This window comes from Condylura cristata, unplaced genomic scaffold (assembly GCF_000260355.1).
Source record: "Condylura cristata isolate star-nosed mole 26May11 unplaced genomic scaffold, ConCri1.0 scaffold00041, whole genome shotgun sequence".
NCBI classification, from domain to species: domain Eukaryota; kingdom Metazoa; phylum Chordata; class Mammalia; order Eulipotyphla; family Talpidae; genus Condylura; species Condylura cristata.
This window is the reverse complement of record NW_004567142.1, coordinates 2,327,907-2,345,306: the sequence shown is the minus strand read 5'-3', so window position 1 is coordinate 2,345,306 and position 17,400 is coordinate 2,327,907. Positions and strand designations below refer to the sequence as shown.

Sequence of the window (17,400 nt, the reverse complement as noted above, 5' to 3'; positions counted from 1 at the left end):
ACACGTGGGTACCTAGAGAAAATCGGATAAAAAAAAAAAGCAACTGCTAATAGCCTTTACCTTTTCACTCACTAAATTCTCAAAAACCCCTTTGAGGTGGAGGGAGGGAGTTTCCCCTCTTGCACCTGATTCCCTACCCCTACTTTTAAGACTCATTTATACACATAAGAACTGGGGTACAGACCAGAGGTGGTGGGTAAGAGGATTCATCAGAGACAGAGTGGGGAGCAGAACAGGTAGCTCTGCTGAAATACACTGCTGAGGGGAGCAGCCGGAGAGACAGGAGAGATCCACCATGCCCTGTGGGCCACTCCCTGGTGGGGATCGAACTCGTGCTGAAGTGGCTGCCTATAGCTTCACCGTGCTGCACTTTAACCTGTTGTGCCACCAGGGAGGGCCCTGTACTTGACCCCTTCTTGAGCTGATACCTCCCACCTCTTAGAATTGGAGAACCCTGAAATTCTGGAAACTTGAACATTGCATCTCAGACTATGCCGAGACCACATCTTTTCAGTCAGAATTCTGGTGTCTGCCCCCACCCCCAACTCCTTGAGTTCCTGCCCTATCTGAACCTCAGTTTCTCCTCCAGAAACTACTGGCCTGGCAAAAAAAAAAAAAAAAATCACATTTTTCACTATGCCAAAGTGCTGAGGAGGACCTGGTGGATGTGGGCAAATTATTTTAGAGAATAATTTGACAGCTCCCATCAAACCTTTCATAGGGCCAGTTCATCACCAGTTATATCCTTCAGAGTCCTGGTTTGTAAATACGTTTGCTCACTTCTGGACATTAATTAAACAACTGAAAGCGCAGAGTTCCACAGGAGACTCCTCACCCTGACTATGCGCAGCTGCTCTAAGATCTTCTATTTAATCTCATTTCATTAAAGGAAAAATCGTGTTTGCAACCCACTAAATAGTCTTCAAAGCCCACTAATGGGTTTTGTCAGGCATTTTGAAAAATCTTGCCCTAAGAAATGCCAAGAGACATGTGCAGGGATGTTCATTATATCCTTGTCCAAAATAAAGGAGGTTGGAAACAAGGTGCGCATTCATCACCAGTGGGGGGCTGAATACATTGTGGTATATTCTCACAATGGACACCCACACAGCAGCTCACATAAGTGAACTGGATATACATGCCGATAGCATGAGTAAAAACGTAATGATGAGTGTACTGGCTTGAATAGAGCCCAGCTACCCCCCTCCCCCCATAGCCACTGGCATGTGAATGTCACCTTATTTAGAAATAGTCTTTGCAGATACAATCAAGTTAAGATGAGGTCACACTAATTTAGGGTGGCCTCTAAACCCCACAGGACTGGAAATTTGGACACAGACACAGATACCCACACAGGGACAAAGTGAAGGGGTATCAGAGACAGATATTGGGGTGATCCATCTGTGGTTATAAACCGAGGAATGTCAAGGGTGGCTGGCAAACAGCAGGAGAGCAAGGAAGGCTCCTCCCCCTAAGGGAGAATGCTTGGCCATCACATTCATCTGGAGCTCCTGGTCTGCAGAACGGTGGGAGCCCATTTCTATTGTTGATCCACTCAGTTTGTGTTCTTTTGTTACAATGGCAGTTGAAAACAAATACAACGAGGGCCCCCCCTGGTGGCGCAATGGGTTAAAGCACAACATATGGAACTACCTGCAGTCATGGCAACATGAGTTGGATGCCTGGCCAGGAAGGTGACCCACAGGGCGCAGCAGACCTCTCCTGGCTTGTCCGCTGCGCCTCTCAGCAGTGGATTTCAGTCAACCTGCCTATTCTGCTCCTCACTCTGTTTCTGGTGAATCCTCTCCCACCCCGCACCTCTGGCCTGTACCCCAGTTCTTGTATGCATAAATAAATCAATCTTAAAAAAAAAAAACCAACTAATATAATGAGTAGAAAGAGCCAGCCCATGGTAGAGCACTATGTCACTATTTCAGTTTAGAAAACCTGCAAAGTCCAAGCTATCTATAATCCAGGGAGGACACCTGTAACGGAACCAAGCATGTTCACATCGAACATTAATGCAGAATGTGGAGAAGAAAAAGGCTGGACTGAGAAGGATTCCTGCTTTATTTTTAAAAATCTAGGTCAAACATGACAGAATAGTTAAGAGTTCATAGGTATATAATGGATACAAAGGAAGTAAATGATGTGGAAAAATACTCTATCATTAGCCATCAAGGGAATGAAAATCAAAACCACAATGAGATACCACTTCACACCTGTTTGGATAGCTACAATCCAAAAGACAGACAATAATAATAAGTACTGAAGAGATTATGAGGAAATAGGGACACTCATATATACATGACTAGTGGAATATTTTTAAAGAAGATTTATTTATGCATACAAGACTGGGGTGTAGGCCAGAGGTGAGAGGATTCACCAGAAACAGAGTAGGGAGCAGAAGAGGTGGATCTACTGAAATACACTGCTGAGGGAGCAAGAGGAAAGCCAGGGTGTTACCTCCCTGACCGAGGATCAAACTCATTTTGCAGTGACTGGCGATATCTTCATAGCACTGTGGCTTTAACCCCAACGCCATGGGGGATGTCCTACTAGTCGGAATATTGACTGGTGCAGAGTCTTAGGAAAACAATTTGGTCTGTCTTCAGAATGTGAAACATGGGGTCACCTTATGATCACACACACGCACACAAACATACATATATATATATTTGAGGTATAGGATATATTTACATATATCTCCTATATACATAGGTATATATATGCCTGAGGGATTAGAAAGATGTATCGGCCCTCCCTGGTGGTGCAACTGGTTAGGGCGCAGCACTGCAAGCTAGCCCGCTTCAGTGTGAGTAAAATCCCAGGCCCCGGAGGTGATCCACATGGCACAGCAGGCCGTTCCTGTCTTGCCCTCTGCTCCCCTCAGCAGTGTACTTTGTCAATCTGCCTCTTCTGCTCCCCACTCTGACTTGGTGAATCCTCTCAATGTCCCTGCACCTCTAGCTGTACCCTAGGTCTGTATACATAAATAAATAAATCTTTTTTTTTTAAGGAAATATGTATCAACTCATAATTGGGGAAAACAACCCAAATGTCCACTAACTGATAAGGAGGTAGTTAAAGTCCCTCGGTGGAATATTACATACCAGTTAAAAGGGAAAACAGTATACTCACATGTTAATGACAACTGGCATACATTCTGTTAGGAGTGCATTATTGTGTGAAGGTCACACAATAATTATACAAACCTAAATGGCACAGCCTACGACAAATAGAGGGAGGATGGTGTATCCTATCTGAACCATTGTCATATATGCTGTCTGTCATTGACACAAGTGACCTTAAGTGACAGACTGTACTGATCCATGCTTCTGTGTAGATAAACCTTGAGAACATTATGCCAAAATGAAAGAGACCAATCACATCGGGCCACCTTGTGTGATTTAATTTATCTAATACATCTAGAATAGGCAAACATAGGGCTTGCCAAGTCCAGGGAGGGGTGCTAGAGAGGCGCTACCACTTGGAGTCAAAAAAATACTTTAACATTTATTGTAGAGATGATTTCATAGGTCCCTGAAGTTACTAAAATTATGAATTGTTGGGCCCTCCCTGGTGGCACAACGGGTTAAAGCGCAGCACTATGAAGCGATCCGCAGCCAATGCACCATGCGTTCCATTCCCGGCCAGGGAGCTGACCCACATGGCGCGGCAGACCTCTCCTGACCCACCTGCTGCCGCCTTCAGCAGTGTATTTCAGTCAATCCGCCTGTTCTTCTCCCCACTCTGTCTCTGGTGAATCCTCTCACTCACCTCCAGCCCTGTACCTTTGGCCTGTACCTCAGTTCTTGTATGCATAAATAAATCTTTTTCAAAAATCATTTATTTCAGTTGAATTGGATGGTGTAATAGCTCAGTAAAGGTGTTAAAAATGTGGAGGCCAGGATGGTCACAAGAGGGCGATCTAAGCACAGGTTCGCTTTTTCCCCTTGAAATGGAGGTTCTCAGGTTCCGCCCCCAATGTTGGCCACACCCCTAAGGTCCTGGCCACACCCCAAGGCGGGGTCTGAAGCCGCAAATCCACACTTCCAGCTCCCTAACCTTGGAGCAGATCTGCATGCGCAGGCCTAACTAGCCTTAGACACGCAGAACCTTACCACTAGACTTTTAAATTGGGACTTTTCATTTAAAATACTTGCTTTCTTTTTTGAAATAATCTTGAATTTACAGAAAGCCTGCAGGAAAAAGACTTCTTGTATACCCTTCCCCCAAATTCACCAATTATTATTATTTTAAAAGATTTATTTATTTATGCATACAGACCTGGGATACAGGCCAGAGGTGCAGGGGTGGTGAAAGGATTCACCAGAGACAGCGGGAAGCAAAGCAGGCAGACTGGCGAAATACACTGCTGAGGGAGCTGCGGGGAGACAGGAGACAGAGTTGTTCCATGTGGATCAGCTCGCTGCCGACAGCTTCATAGTGCTGTGCTTTAACCTGATGCACCACCAGGGAGGGCCCAAATTTACCAATTATTAACAATTTGCCAACTGGCTTTGTCATTGGCTCTTGAGAATAAGTTTTAGATATTAAGCCCCTTTGTCCCTAAACACATCAGTGTGTATTTTTTAAAAAGATTTATTTATTTATGCATAAAAACTGGGGCAGAGGTGTGGGGGTGAGAGGATTCATCAGAGACAAGAGTGGGGAACAGAACAGGCAGATCCACTGAAATCCACAACTGAGGGGCGCAGTGGGAAGACAGGAGAGGTCTGCTGTGCCATGTGGGTCACTCCCTGGCCAGGGATCAAACTTATGCTGCAGTTATCACAAACCAAGACATGTAGCAGCCATACACAGTGCAGCGTATATTCAAATTCCTCCTTGAACCCAAACTATTCTTTTTAGCTAACATTTTTTCCAGTCCAGTATCCAACCCGAGGTCAGTCTTTTGTATTTGCTTCTTACTTCTTTTTAGTCTCCTGTCCCACCAGTGGCTCAGCCTTTCTTGTTTCAAGATGTTGAATTTTTGGTTTTGATTGACATTTTTGAACATTTACAGGCCAATTCTTTGCAGGTTGTTCCCCTAGATTTGGGTTTGTCTGGCAGCAGCTTTGACTAGACTAATGGCAGAAGCATTATCAGAGAGACACTGTCTTCTCTGTGCAGGGCAGCAAGAGGCACACTCACTATGCCAGTGGTCCCATTCTGGGTGACAAATTCCCTCATTTGGGGAAGGTAGACACCGAATCCTGAACCCACAAACTCACTAGGTCAGTTTCTTCCTTCTCTGGGCCTCAGTTTCCTTTTCTGGAAAACAGAGGCATGATTTTCTGCGAATACACCCAACTGACAGATGTGTTGTTGAGCTCTTATGCTCTGAATTTTTTTTAACGGCACTAACATTTAAGATGAAGCAGATTTCATGCATACACCTGGAGGAGTCTCAGTGAGTGAGTGTCTGGGTTTACCCACAGGGGTGGTAACAACAGAAACTGCAGCAGGGGCTGGGGCCCCTGAGAAATGCATTCAAAGTATGTCTTCTGACTTTAGGATGTGAGTGCCTGTTATGCTGAGAAAGGTCATGGTGGTGGTGGTGGAGGGCCTGTGCTTTTACCTCAGTGAGGCCTGGGGCTGGAGAAGCCACCTGTGGACCCTTTTCCCCTTCTACAGAAGTTTGTTTTTCTCAAGGGGAAGAGGGAAGGTGGAAGGACATGCACCCAGACCCAAGGTCAGGAGACAGAGAGGGGATTTCCATGTGTGGAGAAGCCAGATCCTTTGATTTAGAGAAGTAACTTACCAAGGTCAGTGCAGGGTTTAGCTCTTGAACTAGGGGATCATTTCTCACACACAGAGGGGCACATCTTCCACAGCCTAGACCCACAGGTACTAGGAGACTCCTCAGTATACACCCCAGACTCACAACAGACCAGGCCCTGGGCTCAGTGCCTGGCAACTACACGCACATCTGAATCCTGTCAATGCATTGCCAGGAGTTGTGTTATTCCCATTTTACAGATTCAGGGATGTGAGATTCAGGGATGTGAAGTTACCTGGTCCCGACTCAAGAGAGCTATGCAAGACAGATTTTGAGCATGGACTTTGGAGGCAGCAGATCTGGTGACTTGCTCTGAATCTCAGTTTCTCATCTGGAATCTGGGCACTGTCAGGGCCAATCAATGAGTGGCTGCTAATATTTGCCATTTATCTCAAATTGGTCACACATTGTGACATGGACAGTTGCAGCCAGAGTCACAGGCACCATAATGTAGGGGGAGAGGTGAGTGAGCCTCCTCATCATTCCCCAAGGGTCTGCTGGGCAGTGGGCTGGCTGCTGTAGGTAGGACAGCAGCAGCAGCGAGAGGGGAGCCTGCCCTACCCTCCCTGAGCTCATGGTTGACTGCTGGAGAGAGACACACATTGCTCATGACCTTACATGTGGCAGGATCATCCCAAGACGGTACTCACACAGAACTGCTTCAACAGTCTCCCTCTGTAGTGGGTTGAAAGGTGCCCCCTACAAAAATACACCCCCATCCTAAGAACCTTATTTGAGAAATTGGCTTTTGCAGATGTATTAATTACGTCTGTAATTACAGGGACATACAGATAAGCATTGGAGGATGAGATCGTGCTATATTATCTGGGTAGTCCCTAAAGTCAATGACATTGTCCTTAAAAGAGCTAGAGAGAGCACATGGACACACAGAGAAGGCCATGTGAAGACAGGCAAAGGTCAGAGCGATGCAGCTGCAAGCCAAAGAATGCTGGAAACCACAAAATGTTGGAAGAGTTGAGGAAGGCTCCTTCTCCAGTCTTTGGAGGGAGCATGGCATTGGCAATAGCTTAATTTTGGACTTCTGAATTCCAGAAGTGCAAGAGAACATATTTTGTTGTTGTTGTTGTAAGCCAAATAGTTTGTGACATAATTTTGTTATGGCAGCCTTAAGAAGCTAAGATACCCTCCAAGTCAGTTACAGGGACATGCAGCCCAGAGGCAGGATCACAAAACACACACAAAGCAGCAGAGACATCTAATCAGGAGGGCCATGTGAGTACAGGCCCCCACATAGCCATCTGTGAGTCCAACAGTCTCTTCTGGGGAGATGTTGGGCTCACAGGTGCAGCGTGTTATGAAGAGATGGCAACAGAAACTGTCACAATTGCCAAGGTACACCAAGACCAGGGATCTACGGATTGCTCTCAGATTTTAAAAATAATACTGAGTGTCATTCAGAAACACATGAACACTCAGGTAGGCCAACAGAAGGGGACAGGCTTCCTCTCTGAGACATCTTTGTCATCAGGCTGGAGGTAAAGACCTAAGTTCCAGTCCTTTCTAAAGGGTGCCAGGTTGTCCTTGTTCTGCCCCCCTTCCTTCTTTCAGGACTGTCAAATCTCTGCAACAAATCTCTAATTGATGTAGCTAATTGAATTCAGGGTCAGCTGATAAAGACTTCCAAAAATAATGTACATCCTAATCTTTGGAATCTAACAATGTTATTTTATGTGGTAAAAGGGTCTTGGCATAAGTGATGGTACTTAGATGCTTGAGAAGGACAGTCTCCTGAGGGTGGCAGGAGATCACAGAGAAGATGGGTAGGTAGAAGCAAGAGAGTGGAGAGATAACTAAGTGGACGGGGCTATAAGCCAAGGAATGCAGGTGGCCTCTAGAAGCTGGTCAACGCCAGGAATAGGACTTCTCATCTTCAGAGGGCCCAACCCTGCTGACATCTTTTTTTTTTTTTTAAGATTTATTTGTGCATACAAAAACTGGGGTACAGACCAGTGGTGCAGGGTATGAGAGGATTCGCCAGAGACAGAGTGTGGAGCAGAACAAGCAGACTGACTGAAATATACTGCTGAGGGGAGCAGCTGCTATGCCACGTGGGTCACCTTCCTGGCCAGGAATTGAAATGGTGCTGCAGTGGCTGCTGTTAGCTTCATAGTGCTGTGCTTTAACCCGTTCTGCCACCAGACAGGACCCCCTGCTGACATCTTGACTTTGGCCTAGTGAGACTGATTTTGGACTCTGACCTCTAGAACCATAGAGAAAACATTTGTGTTGTTTTAAGCCACTGACTTTATAGTATTTTGCATATGAACCTTGACTGGTACATAGTGACAGACTCACAGAGTCAAAACACAGACACTATCTCCCAAGGGGGCATGGAGCTGCTGAGTGAAATGAGACCCACCAGTTGAGGCCGTCAGAGAAGCATCATTCCATGGCCCAGGTCTTAATGTAGGCAACACTCACAAATGCTCCAGAGACCCAGAGACAAACAGATCACCCAACAATCAGATGTGGGGACAGCAGGACCCACAAACTGCAGAATCCCTTCAAAACACAGACATACCCAGAGACTTTATGCAATCCAACAGGACCCCCTGGAAAGGTATCACATACCACATGATCCACAGAAACAATAGCACGGTGACACAATGAGAACGGAGACAACCAAACACACCAGAAGTCCCAGAAGTCCCCACCTCCATATCACTGCTAGTCTGAGACTCTCCTGGAAAGCCAAGACCTGGGTAGGGCACACACATAAACACACTTCCTTTAGACCTCCTCATGAAAGAGGTCCAGACAAGCCAGGAATACGGTACAAAAATAGTTTATTACAAAAGAAATCCAACCAAAATGCCTAATAATTTACATTGTTTTCAGTGCCTGGCTACAGTCCATCTTTCCCCTCCTGGTTGAACTTGGGTCAGGGCAGAGGGGAGCAGCTGTCCCCTGGTTCCACCAGCTCTGGGAGAAGGAAATGATGGTTTGAGTGGAATTCCAGACAGGGGACCGGTGCCTGAGAATAATGGGGGATAAGAGTCCTTGGCGGCGGGGGTTGGGGGGGGACCAGATGGGGGTTAACTGTGCTCAGAAGAGGGTCTCAAGGGTAGGTGCATGTGCCTCTGTGCAAATCCTGGTCCCAAAGATGGGGGTGGGGAGGGCAGAGTGAGCTCTTCACAGTTTCCAGGAGGGTTGACCCCACAGGGCAGGGGTGTTCCTCCTCATGAGTCCGAGATCTGCCCCCCCCATCCTTCTCAGCTGCCTCCTGGAGCTGGGGAGGGGGGCACTGGTCGGCCAGGGGCTCGTAGGACCCCAGCAAAGGGCAGGAAGGCAGGTGGAGATGAAGGAGAAAGGAAGAAACTGGGGGGAGCCATGGGGAATCCAGGGAGGTCCTTGGGGGGTGACTGGGAAGGTGAGGAGGGCGGGGATGCAGAATGAAGACCTGTGGAAAGAAAAGAGAGGGGAAGGGTGAGGAAGAGAGAACAGGCCCAGAGAGGAGGTGGGAGGAGGGGTGAGCCCCTCCTGGGGTTCCCAGAGAGGGGAGTGGGGTTCAGCCCAGGAGGGCATGGGAGGCTGAAGGTTAGGGGCTGGTTTCTCACCATTGGAGCTGAGGTGGCTACTGCTTTCAGGGGAGGTGGTGGCGCTACGCTCTGGGGAGGGTTCAGGCTGAGGTGCAGGAGCAGGCCGGGTGGCCTTCCCTCTCAGGATGTCGATGACCTGGGGGAAGACAGGGGTTCACCACCAGGCCAGTCCTGCCCACACAGCCCTCCCTCTCTGCTGCTTTCCTCGATCCTGAGGTCTGTCCGTGGGAACAGGCTCCTTCTCAGCATGTGAAGGGGGCTTCCTTTCCCTTCCTTGTGCCTCAGTCTCCCACGTATTTGGGCTCACTCGCTCCTCTCCAAGCGCTGGCACGCTTACACACACCCCGGCGCCCTTGTTCGCGCTCGAGCTCTCAGCTGTCACAGGCCCGCGACCCAGGCCGGCTCCTGCCTCAGGGCTGACCGCGCGCGCGTCCACGCGGACCAGCGCACAGACGCCCCTCACCCCGTACCCCAGCTAGCACACTCACCCGGCGGCTGCGCGCCACCATAAGCGGTGTGTCATTGTGGCAGTTCTTGAGCCCGCTGTCGGCGCCGCTGCGCACCAGCACGCGCACGAGCGGGAGGAGCCCGCGGCCCGACGCCGAGTGCAGCGCGGAGCTGCCGGAGTACATCTGAGCGTTCACGTTGGCGCCATGCTGGGGGGCGGGAGCGGCGTGTCAGGACCCGCCAGGCAACGCCCACCCTGGGGCGGAGTCAGACAGAGGGGCGGGGCCAGAGAGGGGCCAAGCAGGGTGGGGCCAGAGAGAAGGATGGGGAGAGCGGCTCGAGGCTCTGGACCAAGGCCAGAATTTGGGGCCCGACCAGATTTCGGGGGAAGGGGTTGATAAAATTAACGGTGGACCGACCGGTGCGGGACTGGGCGGACGGAGCTGGATTCTTCCCAGCGACACTCGGTCAGACTAGGGCAGTGTCCAGGGTCTCGGACTGATCCGAGTTGAGGCACAGAGTGCGGGGATTGGACCAGAGCTGGAAGGCGAGTCCGATAGGAAATCGCTGGGCGGGACCGGGATGTTTTGGAGGCGTGTGGGGGGGGGGAGAGTGGTGGAATGGGAGACGCCCGCGACAGGTATGGGATGTAAAGTCACAGGGTTGCCAAGGCAAGGTCTGGAAGGATCCGTTAGAGTTGGAAGAGGAGCAAGAATTGGAGCCAGAGCTAGGAGGCGGAGTCAGTGCCAGGGCCGAGTGATGGCCAGATTGGTGCCAAAGGAAACGGTAGTGAGAGGCCAAGGGCACGGCAGTACCCACCTGCAACAGCAGCTGCACTATTCTCAGACAGTTGTTTTCCACAGCGTGGATGAGCGGGGAGCGGCCACTTTTAATGTCCTGCAATAGGGAGGAAAAGTCTCCAAGTCTCTCCCAGCTCCGCCACAGCGGGTGGCACGCAACCCAACCCCTTGGTCCAGGGTCTCAATCCAGATGCCTCAAATCCCACCCCAAACCCCTCTCGCATTCGCCCCCCCACAATCCCGTCCTTGACCACGCCCCGCCTCCGCGTCGCGTAGCTCACCACCGCGTCGATGTCTGCCCCTCTCTCCAGCAAGAGCAGCACGGCCTCGTCGCACTCGGTGTACACGGCCACGTGCAGGGCGGTGAGTCCTGAGGGACAAAGAGACTCAATTAAACCTGGTCCTGGGGCTTGGCAGCCTCCCAGGCAGCCCCTCCCTCTGCCTAGGGAGCTGCTCACCGTCGTAATTGCGGGCCTCCAGGTCCACGGTGCCTGGGGCGGCGCTGTCCAGCAGCGCCCGCAGGCAGGTCGGGCTGCGGTGCTCGCATGCCAGGTGGGCTGCTGTCTGACCATGGCGGTCCAGTGCCATCGGGCTGGCACCAGCCATCACCAGAAGCCGGACGACAGATGGTAAAGTGGTAATTACAGCCAAATGCAGCGGTGTCTGGGGAACAGAGACTGTGAGGAAACGGTACTCTGCCTAGCGTTCAAGCATTCCTGAGTTCTGAACCCCACGCGTAATCTCACTCAGAACCCAGAAGTCTGGAGCCCCGCTGCTCTCAGATTCAAGAGCCCTTCCTCCCCTCTGCCCCACAAGTCTCAGTCCCCAGACCCTCTTCCCTCAGACCCAGAAGAAGTCCAGGCCCTCAGCCTCACCTGCCGTAAGTTGTTGTAGATATCCAGATCCCGGCCCCCGTGCTGGAAGAGGGTGACAAGTCGATGGACAGCTGTCAGGTTGCCCTGCACCACAGCAATGTGGAGTGGCCTGGGGGTTGAGGTCATAGGCTTTAGGCTCTGGTTCTCTCTCACCCCCATTTCTCAGCAATGCTAAACAATATGTGCTGAATCTTTGGAAGTTATCTCCATCCCCACATCCTCGCTCAGCAATAGGTCTTCCTTCTGGACCATCCCTGCCTCACTGACCTCCCTGCCTCCACTCCTGCCCTACTGTCTGTCCCCCCACAAGGCAGCCAGAGAGACCCAGTTAGAACCCAAGTCAGGCCATGCCCTTCCTCTGCTCAGAACCTCCAGGGTAAAGGCCACTCCACTATGACCCACCAGACCCTATGTTGAATCTGCTCTGACCACTAGCCTCCTCCTGCGGAAGAGAGACTGTGAGGCAACAATACCCTGCCTTGTGTCCAAGATTCCTCCGTGGGCCTTTGCACTGACTATTCCTTCTGATTGGAAAGTCTGCAGAAGGACAGCAACAGCTTTCTGACATCTCCTCGCTCAGCTTTCTGTTAACAGCAGTGTCTCACTCCCTTCCCCCTGCCCTTGTTTTATTTTCCTCTACACCACCGCCTGACATTATACAGTTTATATGTTTCCTGTCTGAATCTCCCCCACCAGAATGTCAGCTTCACCAGGGCAGGGTGTTTGACTGCCTTGGACAGTGCCTGGTGCTGAACGGTCCTCCAGAAACAGATGCTGTGTAAATGACTCCATCTCAATGGTCCCCCCCTGGACCAAGAGCTTGGAAAAGGGTGACAGTTGCCACTCCCCACCTCCATTTAGGTGAATTTTCCCCTCTGTGAAATGAGTGTGGGTGAACCAGGTGTGGTCGGGCTCACTCCACTGCCTATGACTGTACAGCCCTGAAATCACTAAGCCAGGGCAAAGTAGAGAAAATTTTGACTAAATGGTAGGAAGGCCAGAATGGGGTGGGGTTATTATTTTGGATGGCGGGATCACCCCTTCCCAATGGGAGCACTCACTTCCCAGCTTCTGAGAAGGTTGTCGGCATTCAGCTCTCTCTGCGTATCACCCTGCTGGAAAGAGCAGCTGGCTCACATGAGCGGAGCAGCTGCCACCCCATGGCATCCAGTGACTGTCAGTGCTGGTTGAGAAGGCCACCCCAGTTTCAGCCTGCCCTTTGGGACAGTGAGCCGCTGCTGTGACCAGACTGCCTGGTGCCCACTGTCCATTCCGGCTTCCTGGAGAGTGCTCCCCAAAGACTCCAACCAGGGACAGCCATTTAGTGCTGATGGCTTTGGGCAAGGGCACAGGTGAGGGACCTTAGCACTGGGGGCACAAAGTTGAGGGACAGCAAACATAGGGTGTCACAAAAATGTCTATTTACTAGAGCAACGATACTCTCACCTACTGTCTTGCCTGCAATCAACTGTGCTGCTGCATGCTGAATCCACTTTTGAAACCAGCTCCCCAGGAGCTTGGGAATACAGTTATCCTATAGGCGGGGTTCCCCCCCCCCACCCCCGGGTGGTGATGGTGGGGAGAATAAACAGGCCAGGGTTTCAGATTAGGCTGCAGTCCTCCCTAGCTGTGTGAGCTAGGGCAAAAGAGACATGGCCCTTTTGAGCCTCGGTTTTCCCTTTTGTAAGGAATATCACACCACAGCCCTAACCTCTCTAATGGAGACTGTGCAGGTGAAACAGTGAGCCTGGATGAATGCTAATGCCAAATTAAAAAAATTGAGTGAAGGGTCGGACTTGGGGCCGGCCAGTGGTGTGAGCCCAGTAAGGTCTCTCTTCACTCCCGGCATCTGGCAGGACGCCCCACCAGGGTCCCTCTCCGGGCGGGCAGGGTTAAGTGAGGGCAGAGGGAGCGAATGATTTCAGAGAAACCGTCCAAGCCTGAGTTCCCATAAACGCGCGGGCCGCAGGGGGTGGGGCGGGGCTGGAGGAAGTGGGGACGGGAGGGGCGGCCCAGCCCTCGGACTTCCAGTAACAGGTCTGCTGGGCGGGGCTCCGCTTCCTGCTCCCGGGGGAGGGAAGCCTGTCCCGCCGGGGATCTACCCGGCCACCCCCGGCACCCCAACTTCCATCCTCGAATGGGGCGGAAGGGGGGTGGCGTCCAACCCAAAAGAGACATTTCTTTCCTGGGGAGAAGGACCCCCAAATCCTCCAGTTTGGGGAGCCTTTTAGAACTCCATACTTCAGGGCTCCAACTGGCTCCTGATCCCCCATATCCTGGCACCCACACCCAAGAGCTCTTGGGACTAGCACTTTGTGGATAGAGACCTCCCCAGGGCCTGAGTGTTAGATCCTTAAGCTGCCCTTCAATCCTCTCCATACCCTCCCAGAGGTCAACACCTCACCCTCTGCTTTCTGGGACTCGGAATGCGTTCCCCCTCTTTTAGATTTTCAGCTCTGTGGGTCCCCATGCTCTGAGATTCTTGTTCCCTTGAGTCTCTAGAAGTGCAGCCTCTCAACCAAGCTTTGCAGTTTTCGGGACCAGACTTAGCTTGTCCCTCTCCCCCTGCCCCCCACAAAGCCACCAGCTGCCCATTCCGGTAAAGGCTCGGCCCCAGCGGAAGGGGTTAAGGTTAGAAGGAGCGCCGGGAGGGGGTGGCTGCGAGTGAGTGAGTGACGGGCGCTGACGTGGGGGAGGCAGAGCAGCTGGGCTGCGGTCTAGTACTGCGGGAAGGGATTTCCCCCAACAGGCAGCTGAGGCAGAAGTGTTTGCTTTGGGGGAGAGGTGGGGTGAGTGGGGCCAGCGGGTGGGGCCCAGGCCGGAGACTTGTGTGGCAGGTAGCCTTCTGCACCCGATTTTCACAGGCCGCAGGGGCCCCAAAGGACTCACTCAGATAGGCATGAAACATCTCAGGGGTGACCCCAGAGCTGCCTAAAGGAGGAGGGAAACAGTTTTGAGTCCTTTATATATAGCTCAGGCACTTTCTCCTGCTTGGACTCACCCAGATGGGCCACAATTGCCAGGGAAGCTGGCAATTGGTTCCAACAACACGGATCCATGCAGATTGAGCACCTACTGCGTGGGCCCTGTTCTGATCTGCACATGTATTACTGTATGGATCTAATTGTGAGAAATGTTATTACAGGTCCTGCTTTCCTGATAGACTGAGGATGGGAGACTTGAAGGTACCCAGTGGGCCAGAGGTGGAGCACACCCCTAGCCTGCAGAGACAGGTCTGCTCATCCTGTTCATACCGGGGGTTTCCAGTCCCCAAAGCAAGCCCCAGAAAAGCACTTCATAGAAATCATTTCTTCCTCGCAGAGACCCTCACATACTTATGGCTCCAGTTTTTGTCGGGGGAAACTGAGGCAGAGAGAGACGAGAAAGTGGCCAGCTGAGATTCAAACTCACGTGGATAGATTAATTAGTAATCATGACCATCAAATGAAGATTATGGGGTAGGCACTGCAAATGCCTCCCGTCAGGATTTCCCAACTGCCTCAGAGGTAGGCTCTTGATACCATGAGACTGGTAAGGTCCTTGGAAAGGATCATCAGATTAGTGTAGTGGTCTGACTGACCGTAAAATGACATAGACTAGACTAGAAAGCGCCAGAGTAGATCCCAGGTAGTAAGGGTGAGTGTTGTTTTGTCCTGTGCCATTTTTATTTCAAGTTAGAGGGATGTGAGTTTGGTATAAAGTAATAGTGCTCAGAGCTTTCCATGTGTAGTTCATATAAAAACTCAATCGGTGAAGTGTCCTTCTCATTTTCGGACCTTGCTGAAAAAGAAAGGTGAAGGCCATTGTGCCAAAAAATAGTCCTAGGAGCTAAGTGTTGTGAGGATGCCCTTTTTTTCCGAAGAGGAAACTGAGGTTCGGAGAGGAAAGAAAAGGGCCTTGCTCAGAGCCACACAGCTAGCAGTGGAGACAGGATTCTGGTTTGGGTCCAGGTCACTGAAACGCCCAGGCTGAGCACCCCTGGGTGGTGGTGGTGGAGGGGGGTGGGGACACCCCCATCCCTCCCACCTTTCCTTTCTGGGGGCTGTCACTCACGTGTCTCCATCCTCATCTGCACAGGTGGCCATGGCGATGTCTGCTGATAGAGGGTGTTCCATGGAGCACATCATGGGGTACAGGGGTGTAGACAGGTTGAGCAGAGGAAAGGTTGGGGTGGGGTACACGGGCAGTAAAGGTCCTATGCAGATAAAGGAAGTGGGTGAGGCCAAACCCATAGACCCTCAAGCCAGTTCCCACCTCCAGAACTTTCCTCCCTCTGTGTCATGCCTTTCCCTCCCAACCCCTTTTGCTTCAGACCTGGGGTCCTCGAGGCCCCAGACAACCCCTCCTTCTACACCCTTCTCTGGACTAACAGCTTTCCCTCTCTCCCTTTCCTCAGCACTTAATTATGTGTCTGTCTAGGCAGTTCCTTAATATGGACTTAACTCCTACCATCACCCAGCAGGGACACCCCAGGTCCCATTTGCTGAGTGAATTTATAGCTGAGGGAGGCAGGGATGGATGAAGGAAGCCCTGCGTGAGGGGTGTGGGAAAATATGTAGAGTTTGGGGACAAGGGAGAGTCATAAGGTGAGAAGGGTGGGGCCTGTTCAGATGAAATTATAGGAAAAGACGGCACTGTTGCCAAATCCATACCCACCCATTGCACAGATGGGGGACACTGAGGTCTGGATTATCACAGTGAAGAAGGGAGGGGGGAGGCAGAAGCAGCTTGAGTACTGCCTGCTACAGAAACTAGACAAAGATCTGGAGGCACTAGGTATGAATTCTGTAGCTTCGGGGGTCCCCAGGGCATGGTAGGCTGTGGTAGGGGATGTCCCTGCCTGGATGTCAGGGATGGAGACAGGATGGCAGTAGTGTTTGGCACTCTCTGTCATCTCCTGATTTTGGGGGCCTCCTTCCTGGAACCCCCAAATTTCAAGGTCTCTGCATCTCCAGTAGTAGGCCTTGATGCCCTAAGACCTTCTCTCCAGAGACCCCTTAATTTTTCAGCCTAGCCCTAAATCCTTGAGTCCCAGAACAACTGTGTCCTTGCCCCCATTCCTAGGATCCAATCCCCTTTGGGGACATAGATATGGGGGTCTCAGAATCAAAGGTGCAGAACCCGAAGTCTCAAGGCTACAGAATTGTAAGTTCTTAAGAAGCCAGAAATCTAGGCTTAGGAAAAATCAGTGTTTGAGCTCATGAAAGTGGGTCCTAATGAGCCCCTGATTCCTATGACGAGGACACATAAGTGGGTTTGTTTCTTTGGATTCTTGTTTATCTCACATATAGGTGTGCTCAGAACTCAACTCTTTCCCCCCTAGTTCCCACTGCAGCCTTAAACTTTGGTTCCCAAGATTGTGACATCCTGAGATCCCTCATAGCTATCTTCTTTTCTTCCTTTGACTCCACATATCTAAACACCAAGAACCACACTTTCTTGAGCTCAAGCACTGATTTGTCCTAAGCCTAGCTTTCTGGCTTCTTAAAAACGTACAATTCTGTAGTCCTGAGACTTCAGGCTCAGCACCCTGGATTCCCTGAGACCCCCATATCTGGTTCCAAGCACTGCTCCCATATGCTCCATACCCATGTTCCTGAGATCTCAGACTCTGCCCCTAATTTCCCAAGAACCCCATATCTATGCGCTTGGGAGCTTGGATTCTAGTCCAGCCTCTCGGCTGCCCGGGGCTCCCCGGGTGCTAGTACATAGCACCCAACTCTGCCCCCGGCTGTGGTGACCCTATACGCTGTTGCCCCCCAGCCTACGCTGACCCTCGGAGGCACTCACCCTGGTAGTAAAGCGCCTCTGGCCGGGCCAGGTTGTGCGGAGGAGCGGGGACCGCAGGCAAGTCGGAGCCGCCGCGTAGGGGATCCGGGGGGACTACCGGGCCCGTGACGCCGCGGGGGGCGGCGGGCTCCTGGGAGGGTTCG

At 51.3% G+C, this 17,400-nt stretch overlaps 1 protein-coding gene across 1 annotated transcript in view; it reads right to left on the bottom strand.

The window, feature by feature from the left end:
• Positions 1-8,575: 8,575 nt before the first annotated feature.
• The window catches only part of BCL3 (B-cell CLL/lymphoma 3), a 20,431-nt gene continuing 11,606 nt past the window's right edge, over positions 8,576-17,400 (bottom strand). The window contains exons 4-12 of the mRNA XM_004693948.2: positions 17,258-17,387; positions 15,521-15,662; positions 11,468-11,576; positions 11,051-11,255; positions 10,874-10,962; positions 10,612-10,689; positions 9,834-10,001; positions 9,364-9,481; positions 8,576-9,206 (exon numbers count right to left, since the gene is read on the bottom strand). Of these exons, the coding sequence (XP_004694005.2) occupies positions 9,019-9,206; positions 9,364-9,481; positions 9,834-10,001; positions 10,612-10,689; positions 10,874-10,962; positions 11,051-11,255; positions 11,468-11,576; positions 15,521-15,662; positions 17,258-17,387 (1,227 nt within the window). The 3' untranslated portion in view covers positions 8,576-9,018. The remainder of the gene's footprint in view (positions 9,207-9,363; positions 9,482-9,833; positions 10,002-10,611; positions 10,690-10,873; positions 10,963-11,050; positions 11,256-11,467; positions 11,577-15,520; positions 15,663-17,257; positions 17,388-17,400) is intronic.